This window comes from Herpailurus yagouaroundi, unplaced genomic scaffold, assembly GCF_014898765.1.
Source record: "Herpailurus yagouaroundi ecotype Mexico unplaced genomic scaffold, PumYag 166, whole genome shotgun sequence".
In the NCBI taxonomy this organism is placed as follows: domain Eukaryota; kingdom Metazoa; phylum Chordata; class Mammalia; order Carnivora; family Felidae; genus Herpailurus; species Herpailurus yagouaroundi.
Window position 1 is genome coordinate 13,668,837 of NW_024412407.1, and position 17,528 is coordinate 13,686,364.

Here is a 17,528-nt window from a genome sequence, read left to right on the forward strand (position 1 = left end):
GCTTCAAATCATACGTGAGTAAACTCTTAGGCTCTTAGAATTTTTGTTCTAAGAAATATATTTAATTCTATATATTCACCAGCTACCTTAAAATTGTATTATGCAATAATCTCAAGTAACCAAATATGGTTAAACTAGAACGCTTCAGGTTTATTGCATTTAGTTTTCACCAGGTCCTGTCATCTTTGATTACATTTCTTATTTCATCATAAGGTTGAACAGTTGTGGAAGGCTTATTCTATGAAAGAAACTACCACTCTCTCACTTTCCGCTGATGAATTGTCTCTACGTCTCAGAAACAGAAATTATTTTGTTTCCCCGTTAATCACTTATTAGTGATATACATACATTCCAGTGTGGATCCAGTATAACAGAAACTCTTGTATTCTTGTCCCAAATTATGGTTATTCCATTTAAAAATTTCAGAATCAAGTACAGGCCAACAGTATGTACAGAATATGTATTTCCACTGATTTCACATTCCTTACTTTCTGTAGTTTTGGCTGCTGTTACTTTCCCATCATGCAGAACAACATTCTGATCCTATAAATTAAAAGACAGACTTATGATAACATCAGTTTTATCTGGCCACTCATAATCTGAGAGAAAAAATATACAAAGAGAAACAGTACCATACCTGAAAAGCAACTATGATTTTTCTTGAGCATGTAAGCCCATTTTCACAGCATGGGACGCTTTCAGTTAAGAGACGGAATGTGCCATTTTCACGACCACAATAATCCTTTAAAAGTAAATTATCATAATACTTTATAAATATCAGGGACGTGGAACTCAATTACAATATTTGCATCAGACAAAGAATTCTTAGACAGTGATACCTTAAACTCAATAAATTACCATATGCTGTGTTATGGAATGTCCAGAAGACAATAATTTAACTGCATATATGGAGAGGTAGCCCTCCCTGGCTGAATCCAACCTAGTTAATTTGCTTTCACTCGATCCTTTTGTAATATTTTATAAAAGTTTAGACTTATAACATATTACATAAGTATTTAAATTATATAACATGGCTTATAATCATTGATTTATTTCTAGGCTCTGTACATAACTAGATAAAGTTGTTTATTTCCCCTCACCGATTTTTATGAAATTTGCATAAATATAAAACAATATAAATTTAAAGCATAAAACAATCCAAATTTCAGGAAATTAGATATTACTTAGGAAGCAGCTTAGCAGCATGTAACAAGTGTGAACTCTGGAATCACACAGATCTGGTTTTGAATACGACATTTTCTACTTAGTTCATGTTGCTTAACCTCTCTAAGCCTCAATTTCTTCATCTGCATCATAGGAATAATAATATCAGCCTTTGAGTATTGCAGTGATTAAATGTAATCAATTTGCTTTGGCAAAGAAGCACTCATAAAGTGGTAACTGTCGTTGCTGATAGCGCTGTTGTTAAATATCTAGCATTCACTGAGCACTTAGTATGTGCTCCAATATTTGCCCAAATTTGGTTTCAAGGGAGCTGTTTCCATCCCCATTTTATAGATAAGGAAACGGAGACACAGAGGGCTTAAGGAATGTGCCCAAAGTCACACATCAGAGAAAGGGTAGAGCCAAGGTTGAAATCTAGACCTACCGCCTCCCAAGTCAGCATGATACTGTTATATTGTACTGTCTTTGAGAAAGACGTAAGGGGCCATTTGTTTAAATTTCACATTTTGAGAATAAAATTCTCCAGAGAGCATCTGCAGATAAATAATAATTATTAAGTATAGAAGAATTGTGATAAAACACACTAGTAATTACCTCAAGAAATGAATACTGGCAGAGACCATCAAAGCTGTAACTTTTTCCATCAAAAGTTCTAACATGACCTTCCCCATAGATATGGCAGGTGGTTTGACATTCATTGTGTGTACAGCTCCAAGACCCTTTTATGCAAGTACTAAAAGAAAAAAAAATGATAGAGTGAGGTAATTATATTATGCCAATATTCACATTCTCACACTGTTTTTGTAAAGAAGCACAAAACCTTGTTTTATATTGACTTAAATTTGGCAGTTGTCTTCATTATATCATGTTAACCATAGAAAATGCCAAATAAAGGTTCTATTTCATAAAATATAGCCTAGGGAATACAGTCAATAATATTGTAATAACTTTGTATGGCAACAGATGGTAACAACACTTATTGTGGTGAGCGCTGCATAATGTATACAATTGTTGAATCATAAGGCTGTACACCTAAAACTAATAAAATATTGTATGTCAACAATACTTCAATAAAAAATAAAATTATAGTTTCTATTTTAAAAATAGCATTTTAACTATATTTGACCATTATTCTTCAAATATCTCAAAGTATGACTTCTTTCCTATAAAATAAGAGCAGACTATACTTTCTAATATCCAAAACATATGAAATAGTCTTTTATTTTTTAAGGTTTTAATTTAAAGTTGATTTATTTCAAGAGAGACAGAGAAAAAGGCAAAGAGAGAGGGACAAAGAGAGAATTCGAAGCAGACTCTACACTGTCAGCACAGAACCCAAGCAGAACTTGAACCCACAAAATGCAAGATCATGACCTGAGCCAAAACCAAGAGTTGTCGCTTAACCAACTGAGCCACCCAGGTACCCCTATAGTAATTCTTTATTATGCACCATTTGTTGCAGCCAACCGAGGTAACGCTTCCCTGGTCATACTCCTGTCCACCAAAAGAACATGGGCAGTCTTCAGGAAAGACACAGTTTCCTTTAGAATTTCGAACCATGCCAATTGGACAATAGCACCCACGTTTGCAAGGCAAGTTCTCCTATAGGAACAAATATAAAATATACATCATCAGGTGCTGCTGTAACATGTCACATTATCAGCATCCATTTACCATGCATAAATATATACCAAGTATCCATTTAGAGCCAACATTTGACAAGTCAAAATAACACACAATAAATATGACCTTCGAATTCTTTTTCACTGATGTTTTGGTTGGCTTCTATCCTGACACAATGAAAAGTTTCAAAAAGTTTAACTGCAAAGCCATGTTCCTTACATCAAAACTAGGTATGTTCCGAGTGCTACAGGTACTGTCAACTCTTCTCTGTGCCTTCGGGTCCCTGCAGTCAACAAATTCAGTCCCTCCGGAACAATTCTCTGCAGGATAAAGGAAGTTGTTAATCAAGGGCCTCTTGATGTGCTTGGTTTAACCCAAGTAGATATTTTAAGTTTAAATTATGATTTCAACACTTACGTAGGGTTAAATCAATGGGAGTCTGGCAAAGAAGAATTCCATCCCGACAGACACTGAAAATAGAAGAAAATTATACATTTAAACATCAAACTTCAATGACAACTTCTTAATACACTGTTAGAGAAACTTTTACCCCTTATTCACAAGTTTTATCCAAGTAAATGGATGAGACACACTGCCCAGAAATAACACGCACCCAGTTATAACATGCAGCCTTGTGCATATTATAGGAATATACAAGCAAGGTTCTATGGGTATCAGAGAACACATGAAAATGATGGCTGTATCTTGATGGATGAATTAGATTCAACAGATAACTGCTCATAAGATACAAAGCTGTGATGCAGGAAACAACAAGGTATGTTCCAATGACTTGTTTGGATAGAAAGCAGTAAGTAGGATAGGGAGAAGTGGTAAAAGCAAGGCAGGGCCAGATTTTGGATGGTCTTAAATGACGTGCAAGCTTATGTCTATTCTTTAGGCAACTGTCACCATTAAAGCTCCTGAGCAGGTAAGTGGCACAATCAGAATAATGCTTCACATTAGTCATTATAGAGGTAGTGCAAGAAATATGAGACACAGAGACAGGGCAAAGAGCAGCCAACTTAACAATCATGGTAGTGATGGGGATCTGAAATAGGGTAATGATAAAGGGAACCATAATTTGGAGGCGGTAGCCCAGGTTTCACTAAAAAGGTAATCTACCTACTGATTCCTCAACATCTACAGAGAAAAGTATGATGATCAAACCCCAACCAAATGTCTTGTGTGCTGTAATAGAAAGAGGTTTTTACCTAGGCTTTCCTTTTAAATGGCCAAGAAAAAATAATCCATTTCTAAATGATAGTTTCATGGAACCAAAGAAAAGAGAAGGTGTATCCAAAATTTCTTGGAATGGCTACTTCATTTTTACAGTTACATTGCTAAGAATTGCTACCTCTGCCTATGGAATTAAAGATACAGATAAATTACTTTGCCCAAAACTGCAGAATCACAATCTCCTTAGCCATTACAAAAAGTCACAATTCTTCAACTTCTCCTACTTCCCAGGAACTTAGTTCAAATTCTTGAGTACAGCCTGGCCACAGTCTACTTTTCCAGCCCAATCCTTTCCAGCCCAACGAGAACCTACATGCACAATACTTTTCAAGCATTTCCTATATTAGTGTGTTCTGTTTACGCTATTGGAAATCTCTCTTCCTACCCCAATTTTGTCTGGAAAAAGTTTCAAATCCTAGTAAAACTCAAGTGCTAGTCTCCTCTGAAAAGTTCTTCTTATCTGCTCAGGCACTAACTGGCTCTTTCTCCTACCATATTATAGTATACAAACCTTGCAAAAGCGAGCACCCTGCTCATTCTGTGAGACAAAGGCAATGTTCCTTCATCTTTGTAATTCTAGCCCTCAGCACAAGGCCTGGAACATGGCAAATATCTATTTAATAAGTGTTTGTTGAATGGTGAATGCTGAGAGACAACTAGAAAACATCGTTTGAATATAAAATCATTTTTGCATCCTCTGTATGTAGGGCATGCTAGAATGTTTTTATATTGGTATTTGAAATCAAACAAAAGTAGAATAAATCAGTTAGAGCCATTATGATGCCGTGAGCACATCAGGTTAAAGGGAGCAATAACTAACTTTAATAAATACAAATTTTAAAATGTGGTAGGTCTAAAGAAGACTTTAGGAGACGTCTATTTCTCTGAAAAGGACAGTCCCCTGATTTCAAAGTCATAACAAGTATATATGCAATTTCCATACCATTTATTGTCATCAATATGGATGAGTTTGCCTGGTTGTATGACCTCGTCATTTAGGTAGCAGTCACACTGAGATTTTGGAACACAGTTCTCTTCATTATTATGGTACATTCCATCAGGGCAAGTGCATCCATCAACTGGAACATCTTCTACATCACAGCTCCTATCTCTCTCTGACAATGATCGACAAGAACTATTGCAGGCTTTTACATTGTACTTGAAAACCAGGCCACTTGGGCAAGAGTGATCTGTTGGTATAGGAATAAAAAATATTAAATATGTATGCATCCAGGAAAAGTAGCAATTCTATTTCATCTTGATGTTTATAGATATTATAGTGAATTATTCACAATTGAGGTTATGAATAGTCAAGAAAAAGTTACTTGCTGTTCACTGGTATTTTTCATTCTTTTTTTATTTGCAGTCAATATTGAGTCCCTACTATATGTTTACATATTCTGTTGGGGATAAAGCCCATAAACAAGATAGGAAATACACTGCTATCATGTGACTTATATTTCTGGGGAAAGGACAATTGTGGCACGTGCTATAAAGAAGCAAGATGGGAAGCTCTAAGTATGTACAACTGGGAACTTGCGGTCTATGTAGAGCATGAAAGCTTCCTAGAGAAAGGTAATTCTATGCCTGGGGAACAGCCTACATCAGAAGACAGGGAAATTCTTTCAAAGAGCAAGAAGAATAGAAGGTATAAGCCCAGACACAAAATCAGTGATTAGAACTTGCAGGGCCCTCTTAGTTTGCTCTTTAGCCTTAGAGCAATGAGAAGCCATTGACTCATTTTAGACTGAAATATCAAATGATCAGGTTAGTTTTTTTTTTTAACATTTATTTATTTTTTAAGAGACAGAGAGAGACAGAGCATGAGCAGGGGAGGTGCAGAGAGAGGCAGACACAGAATCTGAAGCAGGCTCCCGGCTCTGAGCTGTCAGCACACAGCCCAACGTGGGCTCAAACTCATGAACCGTGAGATCATGACCTGAGCCGAAGTTGGTCGCTTAACCGACTGAGCCACCCAGGCACTCCGATCAGGTTAGTTTTAGTTGGTTTTACTTTAAAGATTATCCTGACTTCTTTGTAGAAAAAGTGGATATTAAAGGAAGCAATTGAAATAACCCAGGAGAAAAAAAAAAAAGAGTTGTTTTTTTTTTTTTGAAGTAGGTTGGTGGCCATAGAGATGGAGAGATGTGAATGTATTTGAGAGAAATTTTGGAGGTGAACTTGACAGACCTTTGATGGGAAATGAGCTATGAGGTATTGTGATCTACAAGACATGTATTTCTATAAAGTTTTCTTTTTTTGGGTAAGCCATGTATTTTTCTGAAGTCATATTCAAATACTACAATAAATATGTTAAAAAAAATGCAGGATTCAATACATATGATAGTTGAACTCCTAATTTAGTTATTTTTATTTTCTTAAAAATGTCACTAATATTTAACACTTCAAAATGTAGTAGGAGTTGGAATATTAAATTTCAGCATATAATAACTAAACAGAAACCCATGTTAATATATAAATATGTATATATTCTGTTCTTATTTAAATCAAGATCAAAGAATCAAGAAGTAAAACTGCATGGATAACTCAAACATATTTCAAAAAAAAACAGGAAATCATCTTTGAAAGAACCAAGTACAAGTTTGTAAATACATGTTTCTAAACTACACACACAGACACACACACACACACACACACACACACACTATAGTAAAAGTGAGAAGGGAGTCATCTAAAGCCCCTGTCCTGCTTACCACATAGTCCAGTTCTCCATTCCACTATGTATGTTTCTTTCTCAGCACACGCTTTTACATAGTTGCCTAAAATCGTGCACAAACAATCTTCACTCTTGTCACAAGTGCAAGTGTATTTTTTGCATTCCTTTAAGGTAAGAAATAAATGCATATTACTTTAGGAAAATGTTCACAAGAACAGGTAAACTGGGTATCTTAATTCAGTTTATGACCACTCTTCTTCCTTGAAAATAATCTGTCTTGAACTTTGGGAAATACTTCCTTTTGAAATATGGAAAGTAGTAAATCAATTATTAACTAAGTTTTCCACAAACTTAGAAAACTCAGAAAGAGGAACTTATTCAAGATTTTTCTCATTCCAGAGGTGCCTGGGTGGCTCAGTAGGTTAAGTGTCCAACTTCAGCTCAGTTCATGAGCTCATTGTTCGTGGGGTCGAGCCCCACATCCTTCTCTGTGCTGACAACTCAGGGCCTGTTTCCCTATCTCTCTGCATTCCCCAGCTCACGCTCTGTTCTCTCTCTCTCAAAAAAAATAAACATTAAAAAAAAAGATTTTTGTCATTCCAACTTATTTGCCAGGACTGTTTTTTTTTTAATTCGTATATCTAACAACTGAATAATGTTAAGTTTAAAGCTATGTCTTAATGTACTGACAGTGCCTGTTATTTGAAAAATTTTAATGTCTACAGGCTTCTATTGATATTATCAGAATAGTTTGCAAAAAGAGCTGTTAATCTTAGACCCTCACATACCTCATGATATAGTTTAGGATTCACAATTGGATGGCAGGAAGCAAAAGGTCCACTTGAATCAAGAAGAATTCCACAGTGCTTTTCAGCATATCTTTCTGGAAGAAATTTAATGCACTCAAAATTAGTATCAGTAATGTCATAATTTTTAATTGAAAATGTGTGATTGTGTTTTTAAAGTGTTTTTCAGGGCACCTGGGTGGCTCAGTTGGTTAAGGGCTTAACTCTTGATTCTGCTTCAGGTCATGATCTCAGGATCATGAGATAGAGCCCCATATCAGGCTCTGAGCAGAGCATGGAGCCTGCTTGGGATTCTCTCTCTCCCTTGCTCTCTGCCCCTTGCTGCACCCCCAACCCCCGGCCACCACAAAATAAATAAACTTTAAAAAGTTAAACAGTAAAATGTTTTTGCTAGAACATATCTAACTTATTATCAATATATACAAAAATAGCATGATATAACCAGTAACACCTTAAACTAAGAGGCAAAATCTTTTTTTAAATTGAAGTACAAACACACAATATTACACTAGTTTTAGGTGTACAACATAGGGATTAGACAACTCTATACATTATGCTGCGTTCACAAGTGTGGTTACCATCTGTCACCATACGATGCTATTCCAATACCAATACCACTGACTATATTCCCTACGCTGTTCCTTTCAACCCAATGACTTACTTATTCCATAACTGGAATAAGTGGAAAAATCTTTATTAGCTTCATATATTTGTACTAAATCAGTTAACCTGTTTGCAAAACGCAATTTCTACCAAAAAATATGGGACTAAGGGAACCAGATTATTTATTCAGGTACATAGCAAGTGGGTAAAATGAAATCATCACAACACCAGCACCACCTCACCCTGTTGCCACAATAATCATGTCAGTTTTAGGACAAGCAGTATCAACAATTCAAACACACATTTTATTTTTTACGGGCTGAATTGATATTTGGTTGCTTCGTAAATCACTTCTTGTATTAAATTAACAGAAAATGAAGTTCACAAAAATAACATCTGAGTAACAAATGCTTTGCTCAATGATTTGCAAATACTTAAAGATGATGTCAGTGACTAGAAGAAGGATTGCTAATTTTTTTAACCATCTTTCAATTGGCTTTTAAAAGTTACTGTCACCAGGATGCAATAAAGAAGCTGACTGAATCTATTAAGAGGACATTGAGGCCAATTGTTTCTAGGTGTACCTGCGTGGCTCAGTCAGTTAAGCATCTGACTTTGATCTCATGATTTGTGAGTTTGAGTCTGGAGACTGCTTTGGATTCTGTGTCCCTCTGTCTCTCTCTGCTCCTCCCCTGCTTGTGCTCTCACTCTCTCTCATAAATAAATAAATAAACATTTAAAAAATAAATAAAAATAAAAGGACATTGAGGCCAATTATTCCTAAAATTTGACAAACTTTTAACCAGGTATTACCATTTTTTATGTTAATATTACTAACAGCTTATTACAGCATAGTTTCATTTTCTGTATTTTATTTTAAGTTAAATATAAAATATTGAAAATAGAAATAGTTAATTTATATAGCTCTCAAAAGTGTTAATACAGTCTCCTTAACAAAAATTGGCTTGGGTTCTTATGAGATATACATTTGTTTTCATTTATTCTCATTTTAATTATTTTCATTGCAACACCTACAAAACAAAATAACATGAAAATTGAACCTTCAAATGCATATTACCATGTGGATGTTAATGCTTCTATCAACCCCTTTCATTAGTCAAAGAAACTTTCAAAAGAAATTGCTTTGTAATTTTTAAATATTGTCAAAAGCTGATCAGACATTTGCTTCAAATATGGAGATTAATTTAGAGACAATTGATTAACATATAAACAATATATTTTAACTTACTTTCCATTGAATTTCATTATTTACGAAAGAAGTAACAAAGTGTTTGTTAAAATCAACAACACTAAGTATGGGAACAATCAGAGCAAGTCTTTGATTCAAAATACTTGGATTATCAGAAACAGACCGATAAATACAGAGGACTCTGATGTTTGCCAGAGGGGAAGGAGATTGGGGGATGGGCAAAATGGGTGAAGGGGAATGGGAGATACAGACTCGTAGTTATGGAATGCATAAGTCCCAGGGATAAAAGGTACAGTATAGGGGATGTAATCCATTGTGTTGTAATGACATGGTATGGTGACAGACAGTAGCTACACTTGTGGTAAGCAGGACATATTGTATAGACTTGTAGAATCACAATGCTGTGCACCTGAAATCAACATAACATTGGATGTCACCTGTACTTCAATAAAAATATTTTAATTAAATAAATAAAAATAAAATACTTGGGTGACAGATTCATCTTTAACCCTTATTAAGTACACTCTATCTGGAGTCCATTATCAACATCAACCTTAATGGAGATAATAACTACGTCCGTGCTCTTCATGAGTGTTTGTGGGAATAAATGGAACCAATATTTATGGAAATCTTCGGTAAGCTAAAACATGAGCTGAATCCTACAAGTGTAAAGTTTTCCTCGTAAGATCTGTATTTGGGGGTTGGTATAATTAACAGACATGATAGCAGTAGTTAGGAGATGTGGATCTAGCTACAGCTCTATTGTTAAGTAGCTGAGCAATTTGGGGGAGTCTCATTATTTCAACCAATGATCATTTCCATGCCTAAAATAAAGGGTAAGAATAATAAACGAAATGATCTGTAAAATTTCCTCTAACCCTACTATTCTATAGCTATGAAGAAAACTGTCAAAGAAAGAAAAGAATGCGTATAGAAAAAGACAAATATGTTGATCCCCCTCCCCAATGAAAGATGTGTTTTCTAGTTGCGCTCTCAGCCAGCCAGACTGGTTCTCCACTGTTCCCTGTAAAACAGGTACAGTAAAACAAGCACTAGCTAAAAGCAGGATTATCTGAGAGTCTCATATCATTAACAGAATAAGTATACAATTCCTAGTACCAAATATTTAATCACAGAGTTTAATGTTCAATTACCAATACCTTTTTCTATACTGATGCATGAAGTGGGGTTTCCTTTAGGACAGGGCATCATTTCCCAAGAATCAGCAAATGCCTGAGACGTTTTCTCCAATATATTCTGACTTGACATGAAATCATCCTCTGCTCTGTTGTTGTAGGAACCACAGAGTCCTGTATAGAGCACAAAACAAATTTTAACATTTCCTCACCTACTCGCCTTTTTGGATTCATAGTCTCACCTCATATTCAGTTCTTCACTCAAATCAAAACACATAGAAGCTACCTGAGCGTGTATGTCTTGGTTAGTCTTTACACATACAAGCAAAATTCATGACACTTCAGATTAATATCCCATTTTATTCAAATACCAGGAGCACTGAGACACTATTTTCCATAAATATTGTGTGTTTCCTGTTTGTCACTATAGCTTACTTAACCTCCTCTGACAAGGTGGGGGGAAACATGCTTACAAATAGGATGTTTGGGACTGCACATTTTCAGTTGTAGCGTGGAGAGCTGAATCATGTTAAGGGCCATATGCATTTGATCTGGATCCAGGGATTACATTTTTTTCCCTATGTATAAATAAGTCACCTTTTCAAGTAAAGACATGGTGCAAAAGCTTAGACTTTTGAAATTAGTAGCTGTGGGATTTGCCACTGTCTTGTTTTATCTGACATCCATGACACTATGTGGGAGCTGATTTCTATGACAGAAAACAGCAGTGAAAGATAAGAACATGTGATCTATCAGCAGGAAGACAAATTGTAATGTAGTTTGTGTTTGAAACTTGATATTCAAAAGATGTCTAAGTATAATATTTTCATCTTCTACAGGCAAAAGCTCTGGTAATCTACATTAGCAAAGTGATATATATCCTATATTATCAAACCTGACTTTAAAACACCTTAATTTAAAAACCTTAAATTTGTGGAAAACCATTTAGGAATAGATTTTGTAATAAATAAAACCATCTTTACTGTAAGTTAAAACTGTTTTACTGCAATATTGAAAGGAAGATTAAGTAAAAATGCTTTATGCATAATGTCATTAATTGAGAAACAATTGAAAATTAAAATAAGTGATAGTAACATTAGAACCTTGGAAATAAAAACATATCCAGGGGACTTACCTACAGTGTCTGTGAATTGGTTGGGTGGCATGGAAACATATAATTGCATCACAGGAACAATCTGTATCTGCATCTTTACATGAAAGTTTGTTTCTACTTGAAGGTATGAGGAAGATGCTTTGAAGATCTGCATTTGGTCTGTTAAAATAATTATTAACATTAAGAGTAATAATTTAAATAGTGAACAATTTTTAATTCATTAAAATGGTTTTATATTTTCATGTGTTAAAAAACACACATTTGATATCCTTAAAAATTGAATAAGTGAATGCATCTTACATTTAAGTGGATTTATTAAACTTACCTGAATAATAATAACCTTGATTTCTAATCTTATCATTTGTGACTGTTCCATCTCTATTGAATATATATTTGTCAACTGAAACAGACTGATATTTAAAACAATTGTTAGTTCATGTTAATTTGTAATACTAATTCATTTTAATGCAATATATGCACCTTCATTTTTATGCCATAAAGTGTTTAATTTTACTAGATTAATTTTATCTTATTATTATTTTAATATTAAATAAAATACAAATAAAATAATATTATATTTTTATTATATATAATTACTATGGTGATGATAAATAGTAATTATCATTTACTAATAATAAAAACAGATACAGAGTGCTAACGGGGGAGGGACAGAGAGATAGGGAGACACAGAATCTGAAGAAGGCTCCAGGCTCTGAGCTGTTAGCACAGAGCCTGACGCAGGTCTTGAACCCATGAACGGGGAGATCATGACCTGAGCCGAAGTTGGATGCTGAACCGACTGAGCCACCCAGGCACTCCTTAAATTAATTTTTAATATCTAAAATATAGAACATTTTTTAAGCACTCCTCATATGTTTTTTCATTGCTTCTTATACCAATTCTTTGAGAAGTATTGTAAAGGAATTTCCATCCCTAATTTGTAGATGAGGAAACTGAAACTCAAGAAGATAACTTACATTTCTAAATGTCAGAAGCCTTCTAAGTACCAAAGGCAAGTCTCAATGTCCTCCCTCACCATTTAGGTCTATCTCCTTTTACTATGTCACTTCCAAATACATGAAATTCTAAACAAATATAATTGCCTTTTAAATGGCCCACAGAGTTTAATAATTTAATAAGCACATAAGTTGATCTGTAATTAGTGCATTAGTTGTATACGTATGATAACTTTTATGTACTTAAGGATCCTTAGAAGTATCTACCTCTTCCAGGGACAGTATCAATTTTCTGTACAATATCACTTGTTATTTCAATTTACAGAGTAAAGCCTCTCTTCTGACACAAAAATTCTGAATTTGTGAAGTAATTGACTTTATTTTGCTCTGGATAAACTTTAGGGAGTGGACTACTCACCGAATTCAAGAGGAGTGTAACACTATTTAAGCACGTTCCTGACTGACCATTTGGACAGGGACGAAGTTCAACGCTAACAGACCAATCTTTATCCTGTTAAAAAACGCATTTCATTGATATATTTATTAAATGTCATTGATTATATGCTATTACTGCATGATTCATTCACAATGCATGTTTGCATTTAAAACATGTACAATTCCTACATATACTTTGTCTGCTCTGAAAGTAAAACCTCGTTCAGTTCATGGTAAGTGTAGAAATGGCCACTTTACAGAAGGTCCAAGTATCTTCCATAAACTATATCTGATTGGTGGGTTAGTATAGTCTGATTGGTGGGTTTTCATAGTCCTCATTTTTTTCTTTTATCTTTACTTTTTGTCATCTCCTCCAAGGGAATGTGCTGCATTGCAGAGACGAATAGGAATTAGAGATGACATAGCTTGTTTATTCTCTGGACAATCCACAATGTCTGTTTAAACCCAAGGTGAAAGGTATTTAATTTGTAAAACCAAAATATAAGTCATGTCAAACATTGACTTCCAGTTCTCTCTGCACGATCTAGGAATCTAATATAGGAGAAGCAAATATTCCACATATTTTGGTGTTATTTCCCTTTCAGTTTGCCCATCCCCCACCCTCACAGATTATGTGAGGAGCATAAAAGGAAGAAATATTTGGAAAATGGTCTTTTAGTAGCCAGGACAGAATTTTTCAGACTACTGGACTTGAGCCATCCCTCTCACTTTAGGAGTAACAAATTCTGCTCATCTTGGTTCCTTACCAAAAGATTAAACAAAATTATATTTTCAGGCTGGCTATAGGCACAAGATACAAGATGGAATTCCCCTTTTACTGAAATCCAGATTACTTAAAATTTTAGTACTGAACAGAATTTAAAAGTCAGGATAGCTTCTATCATACTAGTGATAGTATATTATAAAAACTAAAAATAAATGTAAAGGGGTAAATGAAAAAGGAAGATGTTTCATGGAACATAAAAGATAGTTTCAATTGAGGCACTAGTGAAAACATGCAAAGAAAAGTAGAAGAAAATATTTTTCCAGTGTACTTAGAAAATTATTAGTGATGAAGGGAATTTTGGGGTTTGTTGGTTTGTTTAGCAAGGAATTTCTAAGAAGTGCATGTAATACTTATGGTCAATGTCAACATGTGACAGAAAACAGGTACCAAAATATGTAACAAATAATTGAAGGGCTGCTTGTTATTTATTTTTTAAATAGTAATTTGAAGTGAAGATTGTGTTTTAAATTGGATGAAAAACAGCTTGGCACATGCATCAGTTTTCTCAACTGTTCCAGGCTATTACATACGTGGATGGCCAAGAAATGACAGTTTCCAGGATGGTTATATTTAACACCATCAAAGGTGGTGATTGAACTTCCTTCCACCTTACATCTTCCAGGACATAATGCTTCAGTGCAAGACCACTTTGCTTCTTGGCATGTGCTGGTAAAATGCAATGGTTACATTAAAGGTCATCAGCTGTGTTTTCTCTATGGCCAAAATAAATATCCCAACATTAAAAATCAAAATTTAAACTAAGACATTTACTTAAGTTTTATTAGACCATCTTTTTTGTTTTAAGTTTTTAAATAATCTCTACAACCCAACATGGGGTTCGAACTCATGACCCCAAGATCAAGAGTCACATGTCTTCAAACAGAGCCAGCCAGGAGCCCCTATTAGAACACCTTTGTTTCCCACTCAACATCTCAACTCTGATCAAACGTTTCATTGATGGTGGCATCCTGTTTTTTTAAAAGACTTGAATGCCATGGACTAAAATAATAGCTTCGGCCTGAATTAAACACATAAAAACTTTTAAAATGGATTTCAGGTTTGTTTAAATGGAACCCATTTCACTATTAGTACTAAGACACCTGCTAAATGCCACACTATAGACCTGCAGTGTTCAATATAGCATAGAGACATATAGCTATTGATTACTTGAAAGTGACTCATCCAGATTGAGATCTGCTGTAAATGTAAAATACACACAGACTTCTAAGACTTAATCTGAAAAACAGATCATAAAATCTCTCATTAACTTTGCATACTAATTTCATTTTTAAATGATAATACTGTATTTTGGGTATATAAAATACAGAATTAAAATTCATTCTACCTCTTTCTTTTTGCTTTTTAAAAATGCATCAACTAAAAAGTGTTAAATTATATATGTGGGTCATATTTGTGACTCACGTGATATTTCTCCTGGATAGCACTGTCATAGATATTCAATAAATCATAGCTATTGTTATATACAATTATTACTAATGCATTATGACCACACTAACAAGAACATTTCTCATTTATAAAGAACATATTATAATATCAATAATAGATTAGCTTTCATTGAGTCAGATTATTTCCCTACAAGAGCATAATACATTTCTAGAAAAGTCCTCTGGACTTCTGCACAAATTTGGAGTTTCAGAGAAAAGTTGTAATGAGAAATGGGGAACTCTCTCTGATCAACATATTGCTGCTGAACTCAAATAGTCCACACTAATTTTTGGCACATTAAAATTCACTCATTAAATATATCTATAAATATTATAAATATATATAATATATAAATAAAGATTAAATATGCCTTCACCAATGTAGCCTCATAAAAATTATTTGAAAAGTATTAGATTGTTTCTGATTATACATTTTATTAAATATTCTTGGCATTTTGCACAATTATTGTTTCCTTGTTGTAACCATACTCTTATATTATTCTTTGCTTTATATTTGCAACCACTAATTGGCTTACTATTTGAAACACTACTTCAGTTAGTGAAAAGCATTACCTTTTAAAGATACATAGAAAGCGTATACATTTTATTTTAAAAACACACTAAACTTTCCTTAAAAGATAAAAGGCAAATATGAACACAGAAAATACAGTGAGGTTGCATTTTATTTCTGGGAAGTTTATTTTAAGTACTTAGGAATTATTTAAAATTGATTAAACTATTAGTATTATTTTGCTATTAATAAAATGTGGGCAAAAAGCATGCACCTACCACTGAGAACCACAAGGACCATCTCGGACTTCTCCTGACTGATAGATCTTTCCATTTGATTCACAGGGACATTTAGCCTTTAATACACATCTCCCTTTTTCTTCAATATCGTCCAATAGGTAACCTGGAATAAATATATTATATTAATCTCAGAATTATATAAACATCAGTAAATCCTCAAGCAGTGAATTGTGAAATCACTCTTGAGCTAGTTCTTTTTTTTAATAAATTTTTTAAGTGTATATTTGTTTTTAAGACAAGTAGAGACAGAGCATGAGTGGAGGAGGGGCGGAGAGAGGGAAACACAGAATCTGAGGCAGGCTCTGGGCTCTGCACAGAGCTCAGTGCAAGACTCAGGGCTTAAACCCACAACTGTGGGATTATGACCTGAACCTAAGTCTGACGCTTAACTGACTGAGCCACCCAGGTGCTCCTGAGCTAGTTCCTTCAAGTGTAAACATGCACTTGAAATGGTAAGTTCCATTTAAGCAATTACTCCAGTTTGAGAACTGACAACAGTATAATTTTCTGAGCCATAGAGTATTTCTACTGAGCGCAATATAAGACTAGAGGATGATCTGTGGAGCACTATGGCCCTCAGGTACCATAGACATAGACATACACATTAACTTTGTAAGTCTCTCTCTTGCCCTCTTCTGCAGTTTGCTAGGAGGATGGATTATGAATAGATGATTTCATTAAATATCTAGTTAGAAATAAGACCCACCATACTAGAAGCACTGTTTTCAGTTGTTTCAGTGTAAATACTCTCATAGGGTGTATTACCTTCTGGGCAGGTGCAGCCACTCACACATTCACTGTCTTGAAAAGGAGCCACATTAGAACAAGTTGCAGGGTTTGAGGGACCACATTCTTTGTAGATATGTTTTTCTGGGCATCTAGGTTTTTCTAGAGAAATATAGATATAGGTATACATGGAAATTAGAGGAAATGAATGTGATAAATAGATAATAGTTTAGTGGGGATCTTTTCAAATGAGCTTCTTTGAGTCTAATGTTCAAGATATGAGTCAGTCTTTAAAAATATTCAGCACAACTAAATTGTGCCAATTTTTCATGCATTATTTTATGATACAATATTTAATCTGGAGAAAAAAATAAAAAAACAAAGACAAAAATTAGGAGGAAATGTACTTATATATATCATTGCATCTTACTTTGGAATTGATATTCTACTCATATTTTAACTTCTAAGGATTTAGCTAAACATAGGTTGAAAGTATATTTATATTTGTGTGAAACTCATGTCTATGCTTTATTTTTTTGAAAGGAAATCATAGTACTAATCAATATACTTTTGATAACTTTTCCACTATTTTCAATTTTTACAGAACTTCTCATTTTTCCCAGTAACTTTTACTAATTGTAAAGACTATAAATTTCCTAACTGAGATCTTAACACAAAGCGGTGCAACTTACGGCAAGTCACTTCGCCAATACAGGTCTCAGTTTCCTCACAAGTATCTGTGAGAGATAGGACTCTAACATCTCTAAGATCCCTTTCAG

General features: G+C 34.3%; 1 protein-coding gene across 1 annotated transcript in view; it reads right to left on the minus strand.

Moving 5' to 3' along the window:
- Window positions 1-17,528, minus strand: part of MUC19 (mucin 19, oligomeric) — a 98,431-nt gene that overhangs the window by 75,846 nt on the left and 5,057 nt on the right. Inside the window, exons 5-20 of the mRNA XM_040489033.1 lie at window positions 16,789-16,911; window positions 16,003-16,126; window positions 14,299-14,434; window positions 12,965-13,057; window positions 11,916-12,000; window positions 11,612-11,749; window positions 10,501-10,650; window positions 7,510-7,604; window positions 6,759-6,885; window positions 4,988-5,234; window positions 3,226-3,278; window positions 3,028-3,128; window positions 2,636-2,787; window positions 1,780-1,918; window positions 638-742; window positions 349-543 (exon numbers count right to left, since the gene is read on the minus strand). Coding sequence (XP_040344967.1) covers window positions 349-543; window positions 638-742; window positions 1,780-1,918; window positions 2,636-2,787; window positions 3,028-3,128; window positions 3,226-3,278; window positions 4,988-5,234; window positions 6,759-6,885; window positions 7,510-7,604; window positions 10,501-10,650; window positions 11,612-11,749; window positions 11,916-12,000; window positions 12,965-13,057; window positions 14,299-14,434; window positions 16,003-16,126; window positions 16,789-16,911 — 2,063 coding nt within the window. The remainder of the gene's footprint in view (window positions 1-348; window positions 544-637; window positions 743-1,779; window positions 1,919-2,635; window positions 2,788-3,027; window positions 3,129-3,225; window positions 3,279-4,987; window positions 5,235-6,758; window positions 6,886-7,509; window positions 7,605-10,500; window positions 10,651-11,611; window positions 11,750-11,915; window positions 12,001-12,964; window positions 13,058-14,298; window positions 14,435-16,002; window positions 16,127-16,788; window positions 16,912-17,528) is intronic.